This window comes from Pongo pygmaeus, chromosome 12 (assembly GCF_028885625.2).
Source record: "Pongo pygmaeus isolate AG05252 chromosome 12, NHGRI_mPonPyg2-v2.0_pri, whole genome shotgun sequence".
NCBI classification, from domain to species: Eukaryota; Metazoa; Chordata; class Mammalia; order Primates; family Hominidae; genus Pongo; species Pongo pygmaeus.
The window spans coordinates 44,160,157-44,184,638 of NC_072385.2; the positions used below are offsets into that span (position 1 = coordinate 44,160,157).

The following is a 24,482-nucleotide window of genomic DNA, read 5'->3' on the forward strand; positions in this document are numbered from 1 at the left end:
TTATTTTCCTTTAAAATGTGGATTATATATATTATTTCTAAATTCCCAAGTGGTTGGATAATTTGGGGGCTACCTCAGAATTGTCTATGTTTGTTATTGCCTATGGTTAGATGGAATGGCCTGTACGATATCAACTTTGAGCATTTTTTGATATTTCCTTTGTGACTTTGTGCACTAAAAATAAGTTTTCCATGCAAATCTAAGAAAAATTAACACTGATTTCCAGGCATAAATTTAGACATGTATAAATATACTTCATAATATGAACATATAATATTACATAGAATTATATATATTATGTATTTTAATATTTTGACATTAATAGATACATACAATTTAACATATATGTATTTATATATTTGTAAGTTGAATTCTGTTAACTATTTACTCTTTATATTTTTAATTCTTACTTGTTTTTTTTTGCTTGATCTATCAGTTGCTCATAGGGAGTATTAAATTACCTTACTATGACTGCATTTTTAATCAAATTATGTTATTACTTTATACCATTTGCCTAGATTACTTTAATTCTGTTTTTTGGTACCTAAAGGTTCATGTATGCCATATCTTCTTCTTCTTGTTTCATACCTTTTATCCTAATGAAATATTAATCTTTGAACCATTATTGATGTTTTTCTTAACTTCTTTGTTGGCTGTGCATACCATTACTTCACCACTTGAAAACACTTTTTTTTTCTTTGCATTTTAACTTCTCTGAAACCTAGATACATGTTACTACAATGGATGACATCTTATTATATTGTCAGCCAAGTGGCAGTCATGACGTAGTGGTCATTGCCTATGCATTTGCAAATAAGGTTGGTTTTTCTGATGCCGTGGTTGGACAAATGTTCCGCATCTGATGTTTCATTCAATACATCATCAAGAAAAAACATTCATTGAAGGAATATGATCCTGGTTGTTGGTGATAAAACTTCTATTCACACATCCTATAAATTAAAAAAGCAACAGCATCAAAAGTTGCTGAATGGAGGTCAGCAGTTTGGAATGATGTCTGGAGATAAGGGTGGATAACTTAAGAAATGCTGTATCACCAGTACTCTTGTTGGCACAGGAGAGTTTTATCAGAAACAAACGTTGGTGATTCTGAGTCAGAAGTGATTAAGCAGAATCACATTCAAAATGTAAGAAGTTTTAGGGCTGGGTGCAGTGGCTCATGCCTGTAACTCCAGCACTTTGGGAGGCCAAGGAGGATGGATCACCTGAGATCAGGAGTTCGAAACCAGCCTGGCCAACATGGTGAAACCCCGCCTCAACTAAAAATACAAAAATTAGCTGGACGTGATGGTGCATGCTTGTAATCCCATCTACTCAGGAGGGTGAGGCAGGAGAATCAATTGAACCCGGTGGGCAGAGGTTGCAGTGAGCCGAGATCACACCCCTGCACTCTAGCCTGGGTAACAGAGCTAGACTCTGGCTCCAAAAAAAAAAAAAAAAAGTAAGAAATTTTAGGAATACTTTAATTGACTAATCTCATTTATATTTACCTTTTTGTGAATGAAAAGAATACTAGATTATAAATACATGTCTTTAAAACAGCTCCATTTATGTGTATGATTCTAAGAGAGTATTGTATTGTAATTGGGCAATTTTTTTTTCTTTTTTGGTAGTACATAAAATAATTGTACATCTTACAATCCATGGCATTTTAGAGTCAATGTAACATGATATTGTCAACTGCTTTTTTTGTGTTAACATTTGCTTGACATATATCTTCATCAATTCCTACATTTTCAACCTTTTTGAATTATTTTCCTTTACACGTATCTCTTATCAACAGCATATAGCTAGACGTGTGCGTGTGTTTGGTTTAACAAGTCATCTGATAGTCTTTGTCTTTTTATTAAATTTCACCCATTCACCTTTATTTTGATCACTGGTATGCAGAATTAAATATGACATCTTTTCTGTCTTTTTCAGTTTGTCCTGTTATATTTTGCTTTTCATTTTTTTCTGATAGCTGAATCTGATATACTTTGGATTATTGTTGTAATCTACACAAACCTACTAGTGAGTTCTTACTTGTTAAGTAATTAGTTTAGTTTTTTAGTGCAGAAATTGTGATATGTTACATGACATGTCATTATAGTACAGGAGTGTTTTGGTGATATATGGGGTATTAATTTGGATTTTTAGGTGAACTCATTTTTTCTTTTCAATTTGATGTAGTGAAATATATGCCGCAGTATCTGAAAACTTGCTATCCAACATGGCTTTAGGATCAGATTAACCACTTGAGTTTCTGCTTTGTGGATTACTTGTTCATTGCATTTGCCCATTTTCTTCTCTTGATGCTATCATATCTTTCTTTTTTCTTGTTGGTTTGCAGAAATTTATTATATATTTTTAAGTCTTAATTCACTATTTGTTTTAGTTGTTGCAACTATCTTATTTCAACTTGCCATCGGCTAATTTTTTCCTATGGTGTCTTTAATAAAGAGAGAAATTCTTATGGTTTGCTGTCATCAAATCTGTCTTTTTTTTTTTTTTTTGACGGAGCCTTTGTCTGTCGCCCAGGGTGGAGTGCAGTGGCGCGATCTCGGCTCACTGCAACCTCGGCTTCCTGAGTTCATGCCATTCTTCTGCCTCAGCCTCCCAAGTAGCTGGGACTACAGGTGCCCGCCACCATGCCCAGCTAATTTTTTGTATTTTTAGTAGAGACAGGGTTTCACCGAGTTAGCCAGGATGGTCTCGATCTCCTGACCTCGTGATCTGCCCACCTCTGCCTCCCAAAGTGTTGGGATTATAGGTGTGAGCCACCCCGCCTGGCCAAATCTATCTTTTTTAAAACGTAGGGTTTGAGCAATTGGATCTTTTTAGTTATTTTAAAAACAACGTTAAACTTTACCAAATTATTAATATGTCTTCAACCTTACCTACTGAATATTTTGAATAATCATCCTGGATTTATTCCTCTGCATTTGGAGTGCTTCCTTCAAGAGGGGTTTCGGAAGCAGGCTGTGTGGGGCAAAGCTTCTTAGCCTAGGAGGCTCCCTGAGAAGAGCTTTTATGTTTTTCTGTATGATGATAATTCCAGGAAAGGTGATTTTTAGGGGACTGGTATGCTGGACAGAGAACAAGGTCATCAAGAATTAAGGTAGCCTATAATAAAATTGAAGTTTGGAAAGAAAAAACAAATGTTAGGGAAAGGCCAGAGTGATCTAGGGCCCCAGGGGGTGACTAACTCAGTATCCAAGAGAAAAAGCAAGAGAGTGGAGAGATGCAAATGAATTTCAAGACAGAGGTAGGGTGACACAAATGTAGTTGGTCTACGTGCATTTTTTCTGCTGAATGAATAATGTGCTGAGCATATTATCCTTCTTAACCACAATATCCACCATGAAAATTATTTCTATTTTATAGAAGGGAAATCGGGGACTCAGAGCTATGAAGAGACTTGACTGAATGCATGTAGCTAGAAGCAGGCATCTCCAAAGTTTGGACTCACGGGTGCTGAATATAAAAACCTTATACACTGTATGCAATAGTAATCACAAGTATCTTCCATTGAACCCCTCTTCATTTCCAGGCACTGGGAATTGGGAAAAGGGCACTGGGAAAAGCTGGGAGTCAATGATTCAGGCTTCAGAAAGATGCCCCCTTCTTCTGGACTTCTGAAAGAGGGAATTTGAGTCTATCGTTAGGGACCAGGATGCCCACAGTGGTGGCCTGCCCTGGGCTCTGAGGTACAGAGGCTTGTTAGGTGGAGCCAACTTTGTTCAGCTCTAGGAGGTGTACTCTTGACCCCAGGGAGTGTCCATGTTCAGATGGAACAGCATCCAGGAACCTGACTTGGGAGAGTCCCTGAAAATGTTGATGTAATCCCATTTCTTTGTTTTTACTGTCTGGGGATTTCCCTCACCTTCTTTCCTTGAGTATCTCTAAGCAGTCTGACCTGTGCTACCATTGATATTTCCCCACGCAAAGCCTCAACAGGAAGCAGCTTTATAGAGGGAGAAGTCTTCACATGCTCCTTCGGCTAAAGGAGCACAGGGGCTACTAGAGAAACTACATGTCCACTGGAACATGGAGATCCCGATTCACACTGGTGTCTGGACTCCTTGGCCCAGCTCATGCTGGAAGCTACTGGCCTCTGATCCCAAGCTCACTGCTGGGCCTTTGGCCTGGCACTGGCCATCGATGAGGGTCTTTGCTTGTGCTGGAACCAAAGGGAGAGCTGCTTCTTGTTGGACAGTGAGTTGGTGGGACAGTGCTCTGTGCTCCCCACTGGATACACTGTGTTTAGAAAGTAAAAACATGAGGCTGGAATAACAAGGCACAGATAAAGCCCACTGCAAATTAACAAGCAATAATATTTCTCCCAATAATATGCTGCAGCTGTAGTATCATAACATTCCTCTTTGAGTGGCTGCTATTTTTTTAATCACTAAGAGACTTTGTTCTTTACAACCATGGACAATTGGACATTTGACTTTTCAAATTGTATGAACAAGAATGAAGCATCCCAGTTTTGCCTGAATAATATAAATCATGCTGACACAGAGAAGCAGCCTCAATCTCCAGCCTGTGAACAAAGCTTCAGATAAAAGGTTTCTGGTCACAACATTCTACGTGTATCTTAACTTTGTAGTTTCAGAGGACACAGACCCTAGATCCTCTTTACACTTCTGACCTAATGTAGACCCCTCTCCCTACAGCACTTTTTGCTTTGAGCCCATCTAAACATTGCTTCATTTAAATTTTGCTTAAATATTACTTTTCCCCCAAATCCTATACATTGTCTTTCTTCCTTGGTATGGCTCAGGTTCCTGATGGACAGTCTCTCTTACTGCAGTAAGTCAATAAATCTGACTTTGTTGGACTACAGAGTTGTTCCTGTTGATTTTAGGCTGATGGGGCGGGGACAATGTGATAGTCAGGCATAGGACCTGCCCAGATGGATCCTAATGGCAGACCCAGTGCACATCATATTTTAGATGAGTGACTAAAGTATGCATTGCTACCCCTATTAATGAGCCATCTTCCTTCACCAGCACTGCTTAGTGCTTGGGCTTAGTCATCATTTCAGACTGAACCCCGCTATTAGTCCTGTCTGGATTAGGAAGCACCCATTGATACCAATGACCTTGTCCGTGGATGAAGAATTGGTTTTTGCCACGTTAATTGTTAGTGCTTGAGGGGAGGGGTAATAGGGGTAATCCCTCTCTCCCACTTGAGTTATGAACCAATTGAGAAGTAAGACAAAGACTTTTTTTTGTTTATTGATACATTTATTATTAATAAAGCTGATATTGATTGTGGATTCTTTCTGCAAATGAATAAAGCACAGAATGAGACAATGAGAATTGCAGTCACACATGTCACAGTCAGAACCACAGGGAAGATGGCTCTCATAAAAGTATAAATCATGGCTGGGCACGGTGGGTTGCACCCAGACTCTCAGCACTTGGGAGGCTGAGGTGGGAAGGTTGCTTGAGTTCAGGAGTTTGAGACCAGCCTGGGTAACATAGCAGGACTCTGTCTTTTGGAGAAGAAGAAGGAGAAGGAGAAGGAGAAGTGTTAATCATAATGGAACAGAGAAAAATGAAAGCTTTCTTCAATTCTATTGGCTTCCAATGGAAAGTAGGTAGAGAGCAGTTGGACCACACATGAAGAAGAAGAGGAAGGAGAAGAAGAAGAAGAGGAAGAAGAAGAAGAAGGAGAAAAAGAAAGAAAGAAAGAGAGAAAGAAAGAGAGAAAGAAAGAAAGAAAAGAGAAGAGAAGAGAAGAAAAGAAGAAGAAGAAGGAGAAGGAGAAGGAGGAGAAGAAGAAGAAAAAGGACCTGGAGGAGGAGGAGGAGGGAGAAGGAGGGAGGAGGAGGAGAAGAAGAGTGAATCATGATGGAACAGAGCAAAATGAAAGCTTTCTTCAATTCTATTGGTTTTCAATGGAAAGTAGGTAGACAGCAGTTGGTCCACACACTCTTAGTTTCTCATATGTAGTATGACCACATAATTTATATATAAGGTGTCATTTTTAAGAGGGGAAGGGGTGGTATCAGTAATGACAGCAGGACAATAGGTGTGCAGCAGGATGTATGGGTTTCTTTTCACTTGGCTGAGGTGAATGAGGGCAGGAAGAAAGCCAGGTGTTTAATTGAAGGAAACATGAGGAGGAAAGAACTGTTCTTCGTTTGGAGATTTATGTCAAAGGGAAAGGGGAGGCTAAAGCGGGCCGTGACAGCTGCACTCACAAGCTGAAGGACTTGGGTGGGCCTGGGAGTCCCTTCATTCTCTGAGACATCAAGCCTGAGGAACAGGAAGACAGATTTTATTCTGAGTGAGATTAGTCTTGTTAAAGAAGGTGGACTGCCTGGGAAGGAAGTCAGTTCCTCATTTATCCATTTATTCAGTTATTGATTTATTAAAAATTAATTCAACAAAAATTATTAAACACAGACACAGTGCTAGGGGCTGGAAATACAATGGTAAACTAGAAAAATATCACTTCCTTGCAATCAAGGCATTTATAAGGTAATGGGGGAAGGGAAGAAAGATAAAGGCAAATCAATAAAGTGATTACAAACCCTGTGAAGGAAACAGTCAAAAGCTGACATAAGAGGTAGAGAAAGGAGATTACTTTAGACATGGTGACCAAAAAGTCACATATAGGAAGGTGACTTGAAGGAGCTAAAAAGAGAAAATATGAGAATAAACTAATACAGGTAAAAGGCTGTGCATGAACGTAGCATATGCAAAGGTCCTGGGGCTGTGAACAACTTGGCATGTTCAAAGAGCTGAAAGATTGGAATAACTGAAGATACTGATAGAAAGAAAGAGTTATCTGGAAGAGGGGTTGGAGGCAGGGGCCAGACGATTCAAGCAAGCCTGTAAATGATGGTAAGGACTTTGCATTTTCTTCCAAGTGCAAATGGAAACGTTGAAGGGGTCTAAAGATTGGACTGGCATGGTTAAGATTTCCATTGCTAGAGATAATCCTGGCTGTCTCATGGAGAATGGATTTAATGGGTGCAGGAGTAGATGAAAGGCACTGGGCAGGAGGTGGATCCACATTCAGATGAGCCTTGGTGGTTGTCTGGCATTCAGTGGTGGGTGACAAGGAAGTTGAAGAGAGATGGGTAGATTCAAGCATATTTTGGAGGTAGTCTGCTTTAGAGACAGCCTTGTTAATAGGTTGGATGTAGGACTTCAGCGAAAGGAGAAATCAAGGATCAATCCTAGGTTTCTGTTGTAACTGAGACGGAGATAACTGAGTGTTGGAATGTGCAGGTTGTGGAAAGATCAAACGTTCTACTTACGACATATTCAATTTCCAAGTTCAGAGACAGCCTACATTGGTAGCTACAAATGCATATCTGGAGTTTAGAGGAGAGTTCTGGGCCAGGGATAAAATTGTCAACTGATACGGCTTGGCTGTGGTTCCATCCAAGTCTCACCTCGAATTGTAATAATACCCACATGTCAAGGGCAGGACCCGGTGGAGATAATTGAATCATGGGGGCAGTTTCCCCCATGTGTTCTTATAGTATGAATAAGTCTCATGAGAGCTGATGGTTTTATAAATGGGAGTTCCCCTGCACAAGGTCTCTTGCCTGTTGCCATGTAAGATGTGCCTTTGCTCTTCCTTTGCCTTCTGCCATGATTGTGAGGCCTCCCCAGCCATGCTGAACTGTGAGTCCATTAAACCTCTTTCCTTTATAAATTACCCAGTCTTGGGTATGTCTTTATTAGCAGCATGAGAACCATCTAATACGTCCACATACACCTGTTAGTGAAACAAATAGTGTCACCCAGTGAAACAATATAAAGGAGAAAAGGATTCAAGGATGAGTTCTGAGGAATTTCAACTATAAGAAGTCACATGAGGGGGAGCCAGTAAATGAAAGTAAGAAGAAAATTTCAGTGAGTCTGAGGAAAGCCCAGAGAGACTTGTTGCAGAATCCCTAGTATGTGCATGTAAAGATGTGTGGGAGCAGTGGAGTATGCCTAGCGCTGATTGAGATTAGGACAGCAGAGTGCCCATGGCATCAGGAAACAGGCAGGGGTGTCATTGATGGTGCTCAGAAGAAAGGTTTTGGTGGAGAAGTCTGATGTCAGAGGTCAGACTGGAGAGAGCAGAATACTGAAGGACTAATCAGTAATCACGCATGTGCAAATGAAAATAACAGTGAGAGATTATCCTTTATATCAGTGGTCCCTAAGTTTTGTGGCACCAGGGACTGGTTTCATGGAGGACATTTTTTCCATGTACTGGGGATATGGGTGTTCTTAGAAGATCATCATGCATTAGATTCTCATAAGGAGCGCACACATAAATCCCTTGCACAAGCACTTCACTCATGCACCTATGAGCATCTAATACCCTCCACTGATCTGAAAGGAGGCAGAACTCAGGCAGTACTGCTCGCTCGCCTGCCACTCACCTTCTGCCGTGCAGCCCGGTTCCTAACAGGTGATGGACTGGTAATGGTCCATGGACCATGGCCTAGGGGTTGGAAACCCCTGCTTTATATGCTAGAATAATAATGCTTTTTAAATTTTTGAAAAGTAAAAATGTAGGGCAGGGAAGAACGAAAACACCATTGGAAGTGTAAATTAAAAAAAAAAATTTGGACCATGGCCTAGGGGTTGGAAACCCCTGCTTTATATGCTAGGACAACAATACTTTTTAAATTTTTAAAAAGTAAAAATGTAGGGCAGGGAAGAACGAAAACACCATTGGAAGTGTAAATTAGAAAAGCCACATCCAAGGGCAGATAGTATCTATTGAAAATAAAGAATGCACTTACTCCATGGTCAAGCGATTCATTTATCTATTTTTTTTCAGCTATCTTGTCTAAGATCACTTATCTATTCCAAAGAAAGTCTTGCATGTCTGCATAGAAGGCATACACTAGAATGTTCATTGCCACATTCTTTGTAAAAAAAAAAAAAAAAGGTAGCAAAATGTGGAAACAACCTAACTCTCCATCCATGAAGGAATGGCTAAACAAAGGATGGTAAAACCATTCTGTTGGGTGCTCTGCAGCAGTTGTAAAGGAATGAGACAGCCATCCATGCCAATGTAGACAGATATTTGAACACATTGTTCAGTGAAAAAATGAGTTGGGCTGGGCGCAGTAGCTCACACCTGTAATCCCAGTGCTTTGGGAAGCTGAGGCAGGTGGATCACTTGAAGTCAGGAGTTCAAGACCAGCCTGGCCAACATGGTGAAACCCTATCTGTAGTAGAAATATAAAAATTAGCCAGGCATGGTGGCGGGTGCCTGTAATCCCAGCTACTTGGGAGGCTGAGGCTTGAACCTGGGAGGCGGACATTGAAGTAAGCTGAGATTGCACCACTGTGCTCCAGCCTGGGTGACAGAGTGAGACTCTGTCTCGAGAAAAAAAAAAAGTGAGTTGGAGAAAAATATGTATTTTATTATTTCAGTTAGAGAAACATGCAGGCACATGGACCCATACATACAGATGCACAGGGGTACACATAAAACAACATTGTGTGCTTCCAATGGAGCCTATGAGTATGTAAATGCATAAGAAATAGCCAGAGTGACACCAGTTCATAACAGTGGTTACCATTGGGGTGGAGAAAGAGAAACTAGGATCTGGGGGGAAAGAATTTGGATTTATCTGGTATATTTTAACTTTATTTCAAGATGAATGTGTCGATGTATTAATAACTGAAAAATTAACGTTTTTAAAAGTGAAAAGTGTAAACAGCATGTGAAGAAAGTAACTTTAGCAGAGGCTGTGTTTCTCAAATGCTGTGGTCCTCGTTAAGTTCTGTATGCTTGAAAATTTTCTGATACAATAAATAGGTGTTGTGCTGAGCAAATCAGTGGATGAAAGAGTGGATACCCAGGGTGGCTACTTGGTGCCTACAGTAGGAGGTCTAGACTATTACTATTCCATTGTAAGAAACAACTGACTGTCTTTTCCATGGCTATAATCCCTAACTTTTTGTTGCTGCATCTTTTGGGAGAAAACGACTCATTGGGATCCCATTACATAGGAATGGAAATACATGGTTCTGCCCATGGTAGATAAAGAGCAGCCCACATGGGAGTTAAAGGCAAATGGATGAAGAAAAGTAATATACTATAAAAATAATATCATATAGACTTGATTACATGGGAAAAACTAGTTAATTTTACCAGTGTAAGATTATAGAATTTTTAAGAAGAAATGTCTTTCAATTACTTTTAATTGTATGTGTTCCTTTTAAGTTATACATACTAAACAAAGCGTTTCACTGCTCATGCTCTAGTGAATAATTGCATATTATGTAAATAATTTTGAATAATTCTGCTGTTTCTTCCATAGGACTTAACTCCTATACATCAAGAAAAGAAATAACAGATTGAGCTCTAGTAGCTTGTTGCTCTGTGGGAATTCAGGAGCAATGTTGTCTGATCTTCCCATTTTTTCATGAAAACCTTGACTTTACAATTTTTTAAAAAACACTCTAAGGACTGGACAAAACACATCTACAGGCTATGTAGTCCAAATCTGCTCCTAAAAAGACTCCGACCTTCTCTAGCTTTGCAGGTATGATTTACCAACTCTTTAAAAATACATAGTGTCCTTGTTTTACAAACTCTCCAGAACCCAAGAAAAGAGAAAAAGTTCTGCAACTTATTCCATTTGTAGCATTTCCTTGATACCAAACCCACTCAAAGATTGTAGAGATGGGAATCTTCCTCCTCTTATTTCTACAGCATTCCTGGCATTCCTATGTTGGTCCACATGGGTGAGAAAACTTTGTCCTTCTTCCTGAGATGGTGATGTTGAAAGGAACTCTTTCACTTCTTTCTACCTGCAGGAAAGGAGAAGTATCTCCTAGGCTTAGCAAGATGTGGACATTTGCTAAACCACCAATTGAGTAGGGGCTAAAAGGGCAGATTCTACACTGAAGCTGCCTGGAGCAGCTTGGAGTTTGCCTTCCACTCAGTCTTACTCACTTGATACTGCTGAAGAGTGATGGATTATTGCAGTGGCTGGAGAAAATGAAATTAGAGTTGGTGGGCATGGTTTTGGCCCCAAAAGTCTAGATTGAGGCCCCAAAAGACTAAGAGGCACTCCTCACTTCCCTAATCCAGCTGTAACAATACTAAAGGCACTGCTATGATTTTGATTTTGGCATCAACATAGTTTCTAAATGTTTGAACGTGGATGGCGATTGGAAGGAGGGACTGTTACCTACAAACCTTCAACATTTAATGTCAGTTCCATAAGGATGGCCATATTTTCCCCTTTTTGTTTACTGCTATGTCCCCAGCACTTAGAACAGCATAGGTGCTCAAAACATATTTGTTGAATAATTCAGATTATTGATCCTGACACTTCCTTTGAGATAAACACAAGCTTTGTTGTTTGGGGTTCAAACTACACGGTGAGTTTGGAGAAGCCATTGCTAGTGGCTTTGGCCTTGGTCAGTTAGATGTGGCTTTTATTATGGCCACACTGCTATTATAGGCATAGATAAAACTGATTTTAGAGAACTAGAGCTGTAATCTGCAAAATTTAACCTGCTAAACTGTACAAACAATAGAGAACATCAGTGTATGGTTTTTGATCTTTTGATGGTTGCTATTAGATATTGGGAGGTGGCACTCTGTCAGCTGCACAGTCTTCGCTAGTCTCTGTCTCATTTTTAATTGCATCCTTAGTTAAGGAGACGACCATTAAGGGAATGACATTATGGGTTTCCATGTAGTTTATTCACTTCCCAACCATACGGCCTAGAGTTGACTTTGAAGTATTCTTTTTATAATCAGAAATATTCTACTTGTAAGTGACTCAAACTAGTAAGGTAGTTAACTAATCAGTTCTTTAACTGCATATTTATCTCCCCTTCTTTCTTATTGATAATCCAAGTGTTGTTTTCTTGCCCCTAATTCACATTAGATCATCAACAATGTTAAAATAAACTTATTGACCTAAGTGAGAGACAAAGATTCTCAGTTGCAAGCTTATAGAGCTTTTTACATTTTCTCTTCTGAAGAATAAAGGAAACTGAAGTTGAGGGAAGGACAGGGCAGATATGCATGCTGATGGAAATTGAAGAGAAAGGATAGGTAGAAGCGTGTAGGGATCTCTGAAATGGACTTGCATTCATTCAGGTTTCTGAATGGAAGAGATTAAGGGAACAAACTGTCTTTGAGTGTCACAAGGGTAAACTCCCTCTCTACCACCCTGTGAAAAACCCACCATTCAGTAGTCCTGGGCCTGAGGACTGTGACTCTTGCTTAAGAAAGCAACAAAAGCATCAACACCTCCTTGAATATTAGAGTATCTCACAGGCTGGAAAAAAACGGTCATAGGAACTAGTGCTTCAGAGACTGGAACAGGGGGAATAACACTGTTCGTGCTCTTTCTCCATTTATCAATATTCTATTTCGTGTGTGTGTGTGTGTGTGTATGTTGGCCTTATTTTTTCCATACTACAGATAGACAAGGAATTAGCCTACCTCCTTGCAAGGTTTAGGAAATCCACATTGTTTGGGAAGTGCCTTTTGATACTGATTGAACAGAAATCTGTTGTCCCGTGCCTTCTCCTGTGGTTCTTAGATTTAAGCAAAGAACATCATAGCTCTTGATCCAGGAGAGCAAATAAAATATTTGAGGACACCTCTTGAGTCTTTCTGTGGTTTCTCCTCCTCTTCTTCCTCCTTCACCATCACAATGTTCTCACTCCTCTGGCAGAGGGCACAAGTGGTGTGATGTAAGGTGGGCTGGCTGTCTATCTCTTGCTCATGTTCAGTGCCCCTGGGATAGCTGGGAAGCTGATAGTTATAAGCACAGTCCAGGATTACACTGCGTTTTTCATCACCATCTTCCTATAGATTCTTTCTGTACATTTAGCTATTTACAGAACTCACATTCTTTGCAGCCCTTCTCAGAAAACCTATGTACTATGTATGCAAGTACATTGTTGCAAGTCTCTCATGGCCATCCTTGAGGCCATTTGTGCTTAGTCATAACCTTGTCAGAGAAAACATTTGCAATGGTGAATTTCCCTGGGCTCCTTCTCTTGTGCCCCTATGCTGTTGTGCATATGCATAAATACATGTGGGTAAAGGCTTGGACAAAATGCAAACACTGAGACTGTGCACCGAGCCCTCCAAGAGGGAGGCAGAGGATAGAAGCTCCTGGGGATACTCTTGGTTATGTTTCATTTCTGCAGCCATCTCCTCCCGAGTGGCTGCCCTTGTATCATCACATGCCCCTGGGGCCGTATTGGCATATGGGGAAGAGGAGAAAGAATTGAGACAGGGAAATTTCTAAGCAGCCTTTCTGTGTTTTTCCTCTCCATATTCTGTGAGAAGCTTTCCAGTTCCTTGGACCCTTCTTGAAGTTGAGGACTGCCCTGATATAATGCAAGATTCTCCCTGACACACTTTGGTATTAATGGGAAGATGCTAATACATGAAATGAAAATTAATTTGCTTCAACAGTGCATTCTGAGAAACTGCTAAGAGGGAGGGAAGATTTGGTATCTAAAGGGAGTGCATAAATGAAAGAGACAAATTTCTGCCTCTATGTGCCTAGAATTTGGTTGAGGACAAGAGAGAAAATGGGCCAAGACAAGGAGAAGAAGCTATAGCAAAAAGCCTAAGAAAATAAATGTTCCATGAGAAGGCAAAAATGCTATGGACCTCGCAGAAGATAAGATGTTGCCTTCGGTTGGGAAGATGAGGAGAGTCCCCTAAACAACTGGAAGGGATTTAGGATGTTAGTAAGACATAGGCAGCAATGGAAGTGTTTGAGATGTGTGCAAAGGCATGAGCAGGAACATAGAGGGAAGAAATCCAACATGTTGGAGGTGGCTAGTGGAGAAAAGAAGTTGGTTTTGATAGAATCTGTCTTAGCTAGGTTTATACCAGAAAGCAGAGCCTGAGACAAGGGTTTGCATGCAAGATGATGACAAATGACCCTAGGGAACATGAGAAGGGACTGGGGAAATTGAAACAGGGAAATGAGAGAAGTCAATTCAAGATGTATTCTTGAACTTAGCCCTGCCATGGATGATTATGTCTCAATACTGCTGGGATCCTCTGAGGAACCGTGAAGAATGAACACATCTCAGAATTGTCCACCTGTGGGATGGATAAGAGAAGATGCTCCTCACCCACTCCCATTCCCCATTGGTCAAGGGTTCCCATGGAGCAGCTCCCTCTCACATCCAGGTTTATGCATGTGTGAATTCCAACTAGGTTCCAGCAAATGTCCTTCCCTATGTTATCTTGGGAGCCCTGAAGCTGGAAGAGAGAAATGTTCAATGTTGCTGAGATAATACACTGCCAGGTTACACTGTCTCAAAGTTGGTTGCACAGCAATGACTGGAGCAAAAGGCCTGCTAACAGCATGTAAGGTGGGGTTCAAGGAGTATCCCAAAGAGAATGGGGGCACTGAAGCAATAAGAGATAATGCCAGAAGCATAGGTTTGGGGACAAATTATGCCTGGCTGAGAAATTGGAATTTAGCAGTGGGTACCCATTGCAAGACCCAATATGCCTGTTTGTCATGTGCAAAGAAGGACAAGGTCTCTTGAGAGAAGACAGCCTGTTATGCTCATGTTCATGCTCAGGATATTATGGTATATTTATTGCAGTCTACATGTACTTGGTTAGTGGATTTGCAGATTATATTACAAACTTTAATTAAAATAATCCTCACAAAATGGACAACTGGCTTAAAAGTATCCCTATAGAGGAGCGGTAGATTGAATGTATACTAACAAAATTCCAGAAAATATGAATAATAACAAGAAAGTATCATAGCTGATGCTTCTTCTTCCAGCGACTTTATAAAGTAAAAACAAACAACATTCAGTTCTAGAAGCTGTCTGAAAGAAATTAAAACCAATATAAATGATTTTTTAAAATATGGATTGGTTTACATTCACCATGGTTAGCAATTGATCTTAACTAAAGTACAGTTGAGCCTTGAACAGCATGGGGGTAGCAGTACAGTCAAAAATTCATGTATAACTGTTGACTTCTGAAAAACTTAACTAATAACCTGCTGTTGACCAGAAGCCTTGCCAATAACATAAACAGTCATTTAACACATTTTGTATGTTGTATGTATTATATAATGTATTCTTACAATGAAGTAGGCTAGAGGAAAGAAAATACTATTAAGAAACTCGTAAGGAAGAGAAAACATATTTATTATTCATTAAGTGGAAGTGGATCATCATAACAATCTTTATCCTCATTATCTTCACATTGACTGAGGAGAAGAAAGAGGAGGGGTTGTTTTTGCTGTCTCGGGGGTAGAGAGGCAGAAGAGGCAGAGGAGTTAGAGGGGGAGACAGGAGAAGCAAGGACATTTGGTGTAACTTTTATTGAAAAAAATCAGTGTTTAAGTGGACTTGTGCAGTTAAAAATCGTGTTGTTCAAGGGTTAAGTGTATACACTGTGTGTCAAATTATTAACGAATGACATTAAGAATTCATTACGATTGTGAAGACATGCAAACCTTTAATTCCACATTCATCTCATTCTTTGGCTTTATCATTGGGGCAAATATTATAACGTTTATAATAAACATGCAAAAAATTAATGCATTGTATTCTTTTATTGAAAAAGTTGTATGAACAAAAATGTCATGAATCAGCACCTCTACATCATGGGTTGGCAAAAGGAATAGGAATGGAGGGTTGCATGAAGCAGCATTTGGGGAGTTGACTAAACTGGGCATGGCAGCTGAGTGGATGGTGGGGTAAAATCAAGAAAGAATGGAAAGTGATTTTCAGGTTTCATCTTGGGATAGTGACATTCAAGTGAGGGTCTTGGTACAGAAATGGAGGTTTGGAGGAAGAGGTGGCTTTTGGATGGTAAGAATGAGGTAAGCTATGGATGAGCTGAACTGCTAGTGAACTCAGTCGCATAATGATCTGTTAAGATGACTCTGACAACTTGATTCTCTATCCTGGAACCAGCCACCCACAACCTAGGCTGAATTTATTTCACAGAATCTAAGTAGAAGTTAGTGTTATTAGTTATGCCTCTCTCCTGGGTGAGAAAGATGGGCTGTCCTGATGTGGAGGAGGTGGCTATGAACCAGCCAGGGTAAGAGACTGACTGAAAGACAGAAGTGGAGGCTTCTTTATTGTGGAAAAAGAGAAAGGGCTTCTGTGCTTTCTTCTCCATATACAGGTCCATGACATTTTTCTCCTGGGAGTGGAAAAGAGGCTTGTTAGAGAGGAGGGTAGGAGGAGAAAGCTAAAGTAACTCAGCTCTGAGTGTGTAACAGGAGAGGGAATGCTGCCCCCAAAGGAAGGGACAGAGGCTAGGGACAAAGGCAGATGAAGCAGGGCATTAGACTGTTAAAAAGGGGAACTCACTGGGTTCCCATAGCCTGGCTCCACCCCAGGATCCTCTGACACAAGGTGCTCTGACTCTTTGAAACATCACTGTCTTCCCTGGAACAGAGGGAGGTTTAAATCTTTTTCTTGGTGCTTTTGGTATGCATTTGTCTGCAGATTCAGGCCAGTCTTGCTGCATTCTCAACCTCCAAGTGGGCTTATGCATTACAACTTCCAACAATAGCAGAAGAATTAGCTTCATAACTACAATATTGCCTTGGTAAGATTTATGTGTTTATGGTACACAGACTATAACCACCTTCAAAATCTTTTTGTCTCCTCTGCTGTGCAGTCGCCTTCAGTGTAGTGAAAGCATCCTGTTGTCTTAGAGGATTTCCAGAAGGCGGTTAATCAGGACTGAGAATGGAGAAAATACTGTTCTTTGGCTTTTCTGAAACATTCCTGTGAGTGTATTTTCTATCTTTCAGAGAATCTATGCTCTGACATTAAAAGAAGTGTTATATCCATTCCAAAGGCAGCATTTATAGATTTGGGGATCAGCCAGGTCAGAATTATTTCCTTACATTGAATAATCCAGGGTTGCAAGAATATTATTTTTATTCAATAACATATTAAATGAAATAGAAAGTCCATTTGACAGTACTTCTCTCATTAGCTGCACAATCACTCACCTTAAGCTACAAAGTAGGCTTGCCCTGAATTTCTGCACAGAAGAGACAGAGATCTTTTCCCTTGATTCCCAGGTAAACCATATTACCCTTTTCCTTATCACTGAATTCTGTGTCTCTACAGGGTATTAAATGAAGAGTGACTGGAAACACAAAGGAAAATGGAGAAGATGTTTCAATCTTTCTGGTCTGACACTCAGTTACTCCTCCCAGGTAGGGAATAGTGACAGGCTCCTCCCATTAGCCATGTGGCAGAGACCCTCCATCACCCTCCTCAAACCTATTTTGTTTTTCTTCCTTAATAACAGAACCCCAGTTGTCACCAGGACATATTGCTTCCCAAAAAGAAGTAAAATTTCCTACCACCCTTGCAGCAAAATATGGTCATATGCTTAAGATGTGGCCCATGAGATAAAAGTGGGGAGCTTCTATCTCATGGGCCACAATATGAGATGGGATGGGGGCTACCCAAATAAAGTGAGAGGTGGGTAGTGAGAATGTGATGGCAGTGGTCCAGGCAAGAGATGATGTTATCTTAGAAATCAGGCATGTTTTGCACGTAGACCTACCAGTCTTTGCTAATGGATTGGATAGAGAGTGAGGGAAAGGAGGAATCAAGGATGTCTCCTGTATTTCCGGCTCGAGGAAATGGAGTGGACAGAAGTGCCACTAACAGAGAATGTTAGCGGTTTTGAGAAGACAGATCCATAGTTCCACTTGGGATACATGAAGTTAGAGGTATCTGAGAGGACCTCAAGAGGACATGGGTAAACTATTGAGAGAGGAGATCTGTGTTGGAAGTGTTAACGGCAGAGTGAATGAGTATAGGGGTGATTGATCAATCCAAAAGATCAGCTCATTACCCATTCACAGGGCTTGTAAATGATGACTGGCTGAGCTCTGAGGAACGCCATCATTTGGAGATTTCAGAGACAAAGGAAAGTCATAAAGGAAAATGCAAAAGAGGAGCCAGCAAACCTCATGAGAAGTAATGTTCTAATAGAAGGAGAAGATGGGCCAGGGGCGGTGGCTCACGCCTGTAATCCCAGCACTTTGGGAGGCCGAGGTGGGTGGATCATGAGGTCAGGAGTTCGAGACCAGCCTGAACAATATGGTGAAACCCCATCTCTATTAAAAATACAAAAATTAGCCAGGCACAGTGGTGGGCACCTGTAATCCCAGCTACTCGGGAGGCTGAGGCAGGAGAATTGCTTGAAACCTGGGAGGTGGAGGTTGCAGTGAGCTGAGATCGTGCCATTGTACTCCAGCCTGGGTGACAGAGTGAGACTCCGTTGAAAAAAAAAAAAAAAAAGGGAGAAGATGTAGAGTATTCAAGAAGGAAATTGTCCATTACACTAGTGAGCTGAGGGCCAAATAGCATGGGGACCAAGAAGTGTCCTTTGGGTTTGAGTATTTGAAGGTCATGGGTGAAATAGAAGGTTGGGGGGAGTAGGCAGAGTAATCCAGATGTTAGACTGCAAATTATGCAGCCAGTTCTCATGAAGTTTTGCTATGATTGGCATAAGAAAATGTGTTGGTAGGAGGAAAATGTGGGAATCAAGAGAAGGTTACAGCATGTCTGACAATGATAGAAAGGGTCCAGTAAACAAAGGTGGAATTTGCAGGGAAGAGAGGAATTAAACATTGAAGTTCTGGATACAGGGAAAGAAGCTGAGATGGACTGACTTTTGATGGGAGAAAGGAATATTTCCCCATTATTAGAAAAGAGGATGCCAACTTAGAAAGCTGTGTAGGTTTGGTGGTGGAAAGATGATGGAGTTTGAATCTGAGGACATAGGTAGCAATGGTTGGAACCTGAAGGAGAGAAACTCCAAGGAGAAGGTTAGCTGTTGTTTGAATGGATAAGCCCTTCTAATCTGAAGATATTTTCTTTTGGTAAGAGGAGCTGTCAACCCTTCACACCCTCATTTCTAGATATGGGATTTCCTTTGTGGAAGAGAATCATAGTGTCCTTTCTCACTTGACCTTCCTGTGGCTGTTGGGCTGGTGCCTAGAAGTGGGCGAGGTCCAGGGCCAGGCTTGTGTGCAAGCTCAGCCTCATTCCTGGTGAAGCTGGCATCACCTCAAGAAGCAACAGTGGGTTTGATTGTCACTCACCAGGCTTAACGCTGTGGCTAAGAGGAGCTGCTATTAAAGAATTTCCACTTAGGACCCACACCATCTGTCGAGAATCACGAATAGCATAGGATTTGGGTGCTGCCTCCCCTGCCAGATGACAAAAATGCACAAAATACACGTGAGGTTATCAACTTCAGGACTCCAGTTGCATCCTGGTATTAATGGCTTTTGAGTTTCTGGAGAGAGTCTCATTGCTTTGAGAAGTAGTGGCTATAACGATAAATGGAGGGGAAATAGGGCAGGGACTAGTTTGTGAATCGAAGCATCTGAAAGGATCTACGTGCAGTTACAGTTCCAGGATTCACATTTTTCTAGGGCTATTAGTGACTCGTCTTCTTCCGAATGATAAAATGTCTGGGTGAAAACAAAACCCCATAATATTTAAATTAGTTATCCGTATGTTGTTTTTTAAAATCCTCTCATCAAAATAAACAAGCAATTCTAAATACAGATAATAATAAAAGAGCTAGGTGCCCTGAGAGTTTCAAAGGCCGTTTTATGAACTGAGTGTTTTAGCAAGAGCAAACACATTTATAGCTTAACAAATAATAGGGGTCCTTCCATCCTATTGTCTTTGATGAGGTCAGGTGGAGATATTTCCAAGCTGATTTGCAATTCACCACTTACGTTGTAGGTTCATGATGTCTTCAGAGCCTTTTGTGAAGAGAACAAGATAGATCAGATGGTGGTGAGGAGGCTGTTAACAGTTGGCCATGTGAGAGAAGGAGAGAAGAAAAATGTTATGCTTTTTTCTCCTCTCCCCCTAAAATTTTACTGTAAAAATTCTTTAGAGAGAGCTGCCCTGAGAGCCTCTCCCAGATGCATATTTGAGAATAAGGATGGGTACAGCACATTTCAAGGCCAGAAAACCCTAAATGGAAGCTCCCATCTCTGCTGTGGCTGGCATAGTCCTGCTTCTCTAGGCTGTGATGGTCTTGGCATGCTTTCCATTCATCGCATCTGGGATTGTTAGGAGGTTCCAACACATCACCACAGGCACCTTCTAGTGCTCTAAGTCTCTGGGTTGAGAGGAAGGAGGGAGAGAGAGAGAGTGTGTGTGTGTCTCTCTGTGTGTGTGTGTGTGTGTGTGTGTGTGTGTGTGTGTGTATCTCCATTTTAGCCCTCCATACAGCAGGTTAATCACCACTTTTCCTGACTTGAAGCTGAACACTCCTAAGTAATTGGTAGCTAACCTGCCTCACTGAGCCCATCTTCCTCCATTCCTCATCCAAAGAGACATATGTAAGGATCCTGCACATGGCCACTGATGGGCCCCACAAGGTGCTTTGACTATTGGGGTCATCTGCCTCTGGTTTTCTAGTTAGGGCACCAGAACAGTCCCCAAGAATATCACAGATGCTCCACAATGAGAAGCAGTTGTTCACGACCCTCCTTCTCTCAGGATCCCTGATGTCTGATTCAATAGTTGTCCCTACACAGTGGGTAAGCAGATGTCCAACCTGCACCCTTGTAAGCAGCCCTGGCTCCTTCAGTACTCTATACCTTTGGCAAGACTCCCAGAGGCACCTTAAGGCTAAACACAGAGATGTGAAAGAAGTTCCCCATACCTGGGTTCTGAGCAGCAGAAGTTACCTTTAGCAAGAGATGCTCTTGTCCCTAGTTTCAAAGTCCAGGCTCTAGCTGCATGTAAGTGTTCTGAAAAGCTGGTCCAGGACTCCCAGGCCCCTTAATGACCAAGGAAAGAGCATTTTTTCCTGCTCCTGGGTGTGTTCATCTTGGCAAGAAAGCTGATACGGCCCATAGGTCTCTTGAGGCTCTGGAGGAGTGACAGTGGAGCAACACCAACATGACTGGTCTGTGCTTCCTGATTAACAAGAGCAGAGCCAACATCAGAAAACAGCAATGAGGAAATGCAGATTAGGCCAGATGCTGAGTTGAGGAGAATGCCTTTACTGGTCTTCCTTGGAGGCAGAGGTATGTCTCCCTTGGAGGCAGAGGTGTGGCTCTCTTGACCCACTAAACTGCATGAAGCCATTGCTGTGTTTGCATCTGATGTTAGGCCAATCACAGTATTCCTTGCAGGAGTTTTACACACCCACTGTGTCATATTTATATTGTACAAATATTGAGAGCTTATTCTGTTTCTGCTAAAGTTGTAAGAGCTTTACCTGAGTAACCTTTTAATCTTCACACACTACTCTTATTTTTTTTGGAGATGGAGTCTTGCTCTTGCTCTGTTGCCAGGCTGGAATGCAGTGGCACGATCTTGGCTCACTGCAACTTCCATCTCTCAGGTTCAAGTGATTCTCCTGCCTCAGCCTCCCGAGTAGCTGGAACTACAGGCACTCACCACCACACTGGGATAATTTTTTGTATTTTATATTTTAGTAGAGAAGGGGTTTCACTGTGTTGCCCAAGCTGGTCTCGAACTCCTGAGCTCAGGCAATCCACCCGCCTTGGCCTCCCAAAGTGCTAGGATTACAGGCGTGAGCCACTGCGCCTGTCCCACACACAACTCTTTAGGGGCCATTAATTTTATTTCTCATGTAAGAAAACAGCGACTCTGAGGGATGACAGAATGTGCCCAAAGTCATACAGCTACTAAGAAATCTAGCCAAGTTAGAAGCCAAGTCTCTCTATTCTTAATGATTATGTGACATGCCTCCCCTGGGTCATAGTCTCCTGCATGCTGCACTAGCTGGAACACAGTCTTGCATTCAGTTGTGGATACTGAAAAATTTATAATGTGTCCAGGAGAGCAGAGGAGAGAACTTGGAGGTCTTGTGGCTTCCTAACTCTGAATTAGGAATCAGACTCAGCTTTAATGTTGGCTATGAAAGAAAATCATTATTCTCGAAATCGAATATTATTGGTCAGTCCTACTCCCAATCACTCTTTGTGGTTCTGCTCTCTGAAATCCACCACTGACTCTATCTTCTGGAGCATTGCAATAGTCTCCTTGCTTCTGTTCTTACCTCTCTAGAGTCAGATGTCCACCTAGCAGTGACCAGAATCAAAGATGTAAATAAAGTCGTATGACTGTCTTGCACAGAACCCTCTAATAGCTTTGCTTTATGCCCCAAATAATAACCAAAGCCCTCACCAAGCCCACATGATCTGGGTCCTCTTTATCTTTCTGCTGCCTTCTATCCCTGCCCATCTGACTTCCCTGCTCTGGATGTACTGGATTCTGCTGATTTTCTTGCCCTGCAAGCTTATCTTCGCCTGCAGGGAGTTTTTCCTGTTCCTCTGAAGGAACAGGCTTCCCCAGGTCAACATGTGGTCCACTCCCTTGCTTCTTCCATGCATATGCAAAAAAGCCAACTTCTCAATAAGGTATTCCCCAGCCAGCCTATCTCCAAGTGTCCCTCACCCATATCCTAGCCCCTTATTTTGCTCAATTATTTTCTTCATAAAATGCATGTTTCCATGGTTTTGGAAAATGTATTTATCTATTTATTTGTTTATTTATTATCTCCACTACCAAAATGCCAGTTCTGTGGGGCCAGGGAACATGTTTTGTCTTGAGGCCAGAAAACTATGTGCTCAGTGGCGGGAATGGTGCTGACCTCTTATGGGAACTAACAAATATTTTTTGATAAACAAATAAATGTATGTAGTATCTCATGAATAAGAGGAAGACAGGGAAGAGAGAAAGGGAGTGGGATGCTTTGTAGGAAAGGAATCACTTGGGATGCTTGTAGGAAAGGTGAGAGGTGAGTTCTTGACCTCCTCATGGAGAAGGGCCAGGGGATGCTCTCCTATCACATATCCAGGATGGAGCCTCCCAAGAGAATCACTCAAACAGGCAGTGAGGCTGGGAGCTTTGCCCCCATCTGGATGACTGGCGCACCTAGAGGCCCACAGGCTCACCTTGGCTCCTTGGCCAGGGCAGTGTGTGGTGAGGGAGTTCAGGGAGACCCTGATGTGATTTTACTGAAGTGTGGTGTACTCTAGAGATATAGACAAGGCTCTAACCTTCCCAGCACCAGCAGAGCCTAAAGAAACTGTGGGGTCACATTCCTTGGAAGAACTTGGCAGAAACTCCCACCCCAACTCAGAACTTTTAGACACTTAAAGTGTGGAAGACTGAAGGCTCTCATGACTCCGTGCAAAGAAGCCAGTGGTTGGCAGAAGGGTTGGAACCATGAGATTTTCCCCAAGGGATCAATGGGTCAAGTGATAGGATGTCCAACCATGAAAAGAATTTGAATCTGGGAGCTATTCAGGTCCTGAGAGCTCTTCATGATGAAGACAGACAGGGTGACACTGATGGTCAGTCACACTGTTCAAGAAACTACACACACTGTGTACTGAATAAAAGGAAATCAGACTGTACCAGAAACTGTGGGAACCCCTCCCTCTGCAAACCCAAAGCCATTGCTGCCAGAACTCTGCCTTTCCTATGCTTTTTCTTGGCCCCCAGCATCTCAGCACTGGTAGGGGAACATGATCCATTCACCTATGCCCACCATCTTGAGAAGCTCTTCTGAAAAAAAAAAATAATAATAATAACAAGAAAGTTGTGAAGTTTGGCAGGGATGTTGTTAGAGGACCTGATATCCAGTGAGAAAAAAAGCAAGTGAATAGAGCAACATCGAAAGTAGAAATTAAAGAAGAAGAAAAGGAAAAAACAGAAAAATATTTTGATGTTTATACCTAGATGACTTGATGGTAAATAAATGGGTTAGATAAATAAATGAGTTAGAAAGAGAAATAGATTAAGAAGAAGGCAATTCCAAGAGTGATGGAATAATGGCTTCACCCAGGGAGGGGATGTGAAGATTCCCAGGATGAAGCTGTGTGTCTGGCATAGACAATGCCTTTTCTGACTGGATCAGAGGATTGGGGTAAAAGAAGGGAAGTGGTTGCCTCAGACGAATGGGATTTGGTGGGGGAAGAAATGGGCAGGGCTCTGTTGTTTGTAATTTTGCACTCTTTGATTCTTTTTTTTTTCTTTTGCTCTGTCGCCCAGGCTGGAATGCAGTGGGGCGATCTTGGCTCACTGAAACCTCCACCCCACCCAGGTTCAAGCGATTCTCCTGTCTCAGCCTCCCAAGTACCTGGGATTACAGGCATGCACCACCACACCTGGCTAATTTTTGTATTTTTTTTGTAGAGATGAGTTTTGCCATGTTGGCCAGCCTGGTCTTGAATTCCTGACCTCAAATGATCTGCCTGCCTTGGCCTCCCAAAGTGCTGGAATTCAGGCTTGAGCCACTGCACCTGGCCTGATTCTATATTGTTTTTAAAGCAATATGCTTGTGTTGTTATAAAAAAAGATTAAAACTAATTAGTCACGTTCCATGCCCTTATTTTATTTATCTGAAAACATCTTGCTTTTTTTTTTTTTTTTTTTTTTTCATGAAGTGGGTGCTGATTCTCCTTTAAGGAGATA

General features: G+C 41.5%; 1 protein-coding gene across 1 annotated transcript; it reads right to left on the reverse strand.

The window, feature by feature from the left end:
* Nucleotides 1–15,951: 15,951 nt before the first annotated feature.
* On the reverse strand, nucleotides 15,952–19,202 carry IL36B (interleukin 36 beta). Its single transcript, XM_054476594.1, is given in 3 exon segments — nucleotides 15,952–16,164; nucleotides 16,988–17,127; nucleotides 19,103–19,202. Coding segments are annotated over 3 exon segments (417 nt in total). The 5' UTR covers nucleotides 19,167–19,202.
* Nucleotides 19,203–24,482: the final 5,280 nt, after the last annotated feature.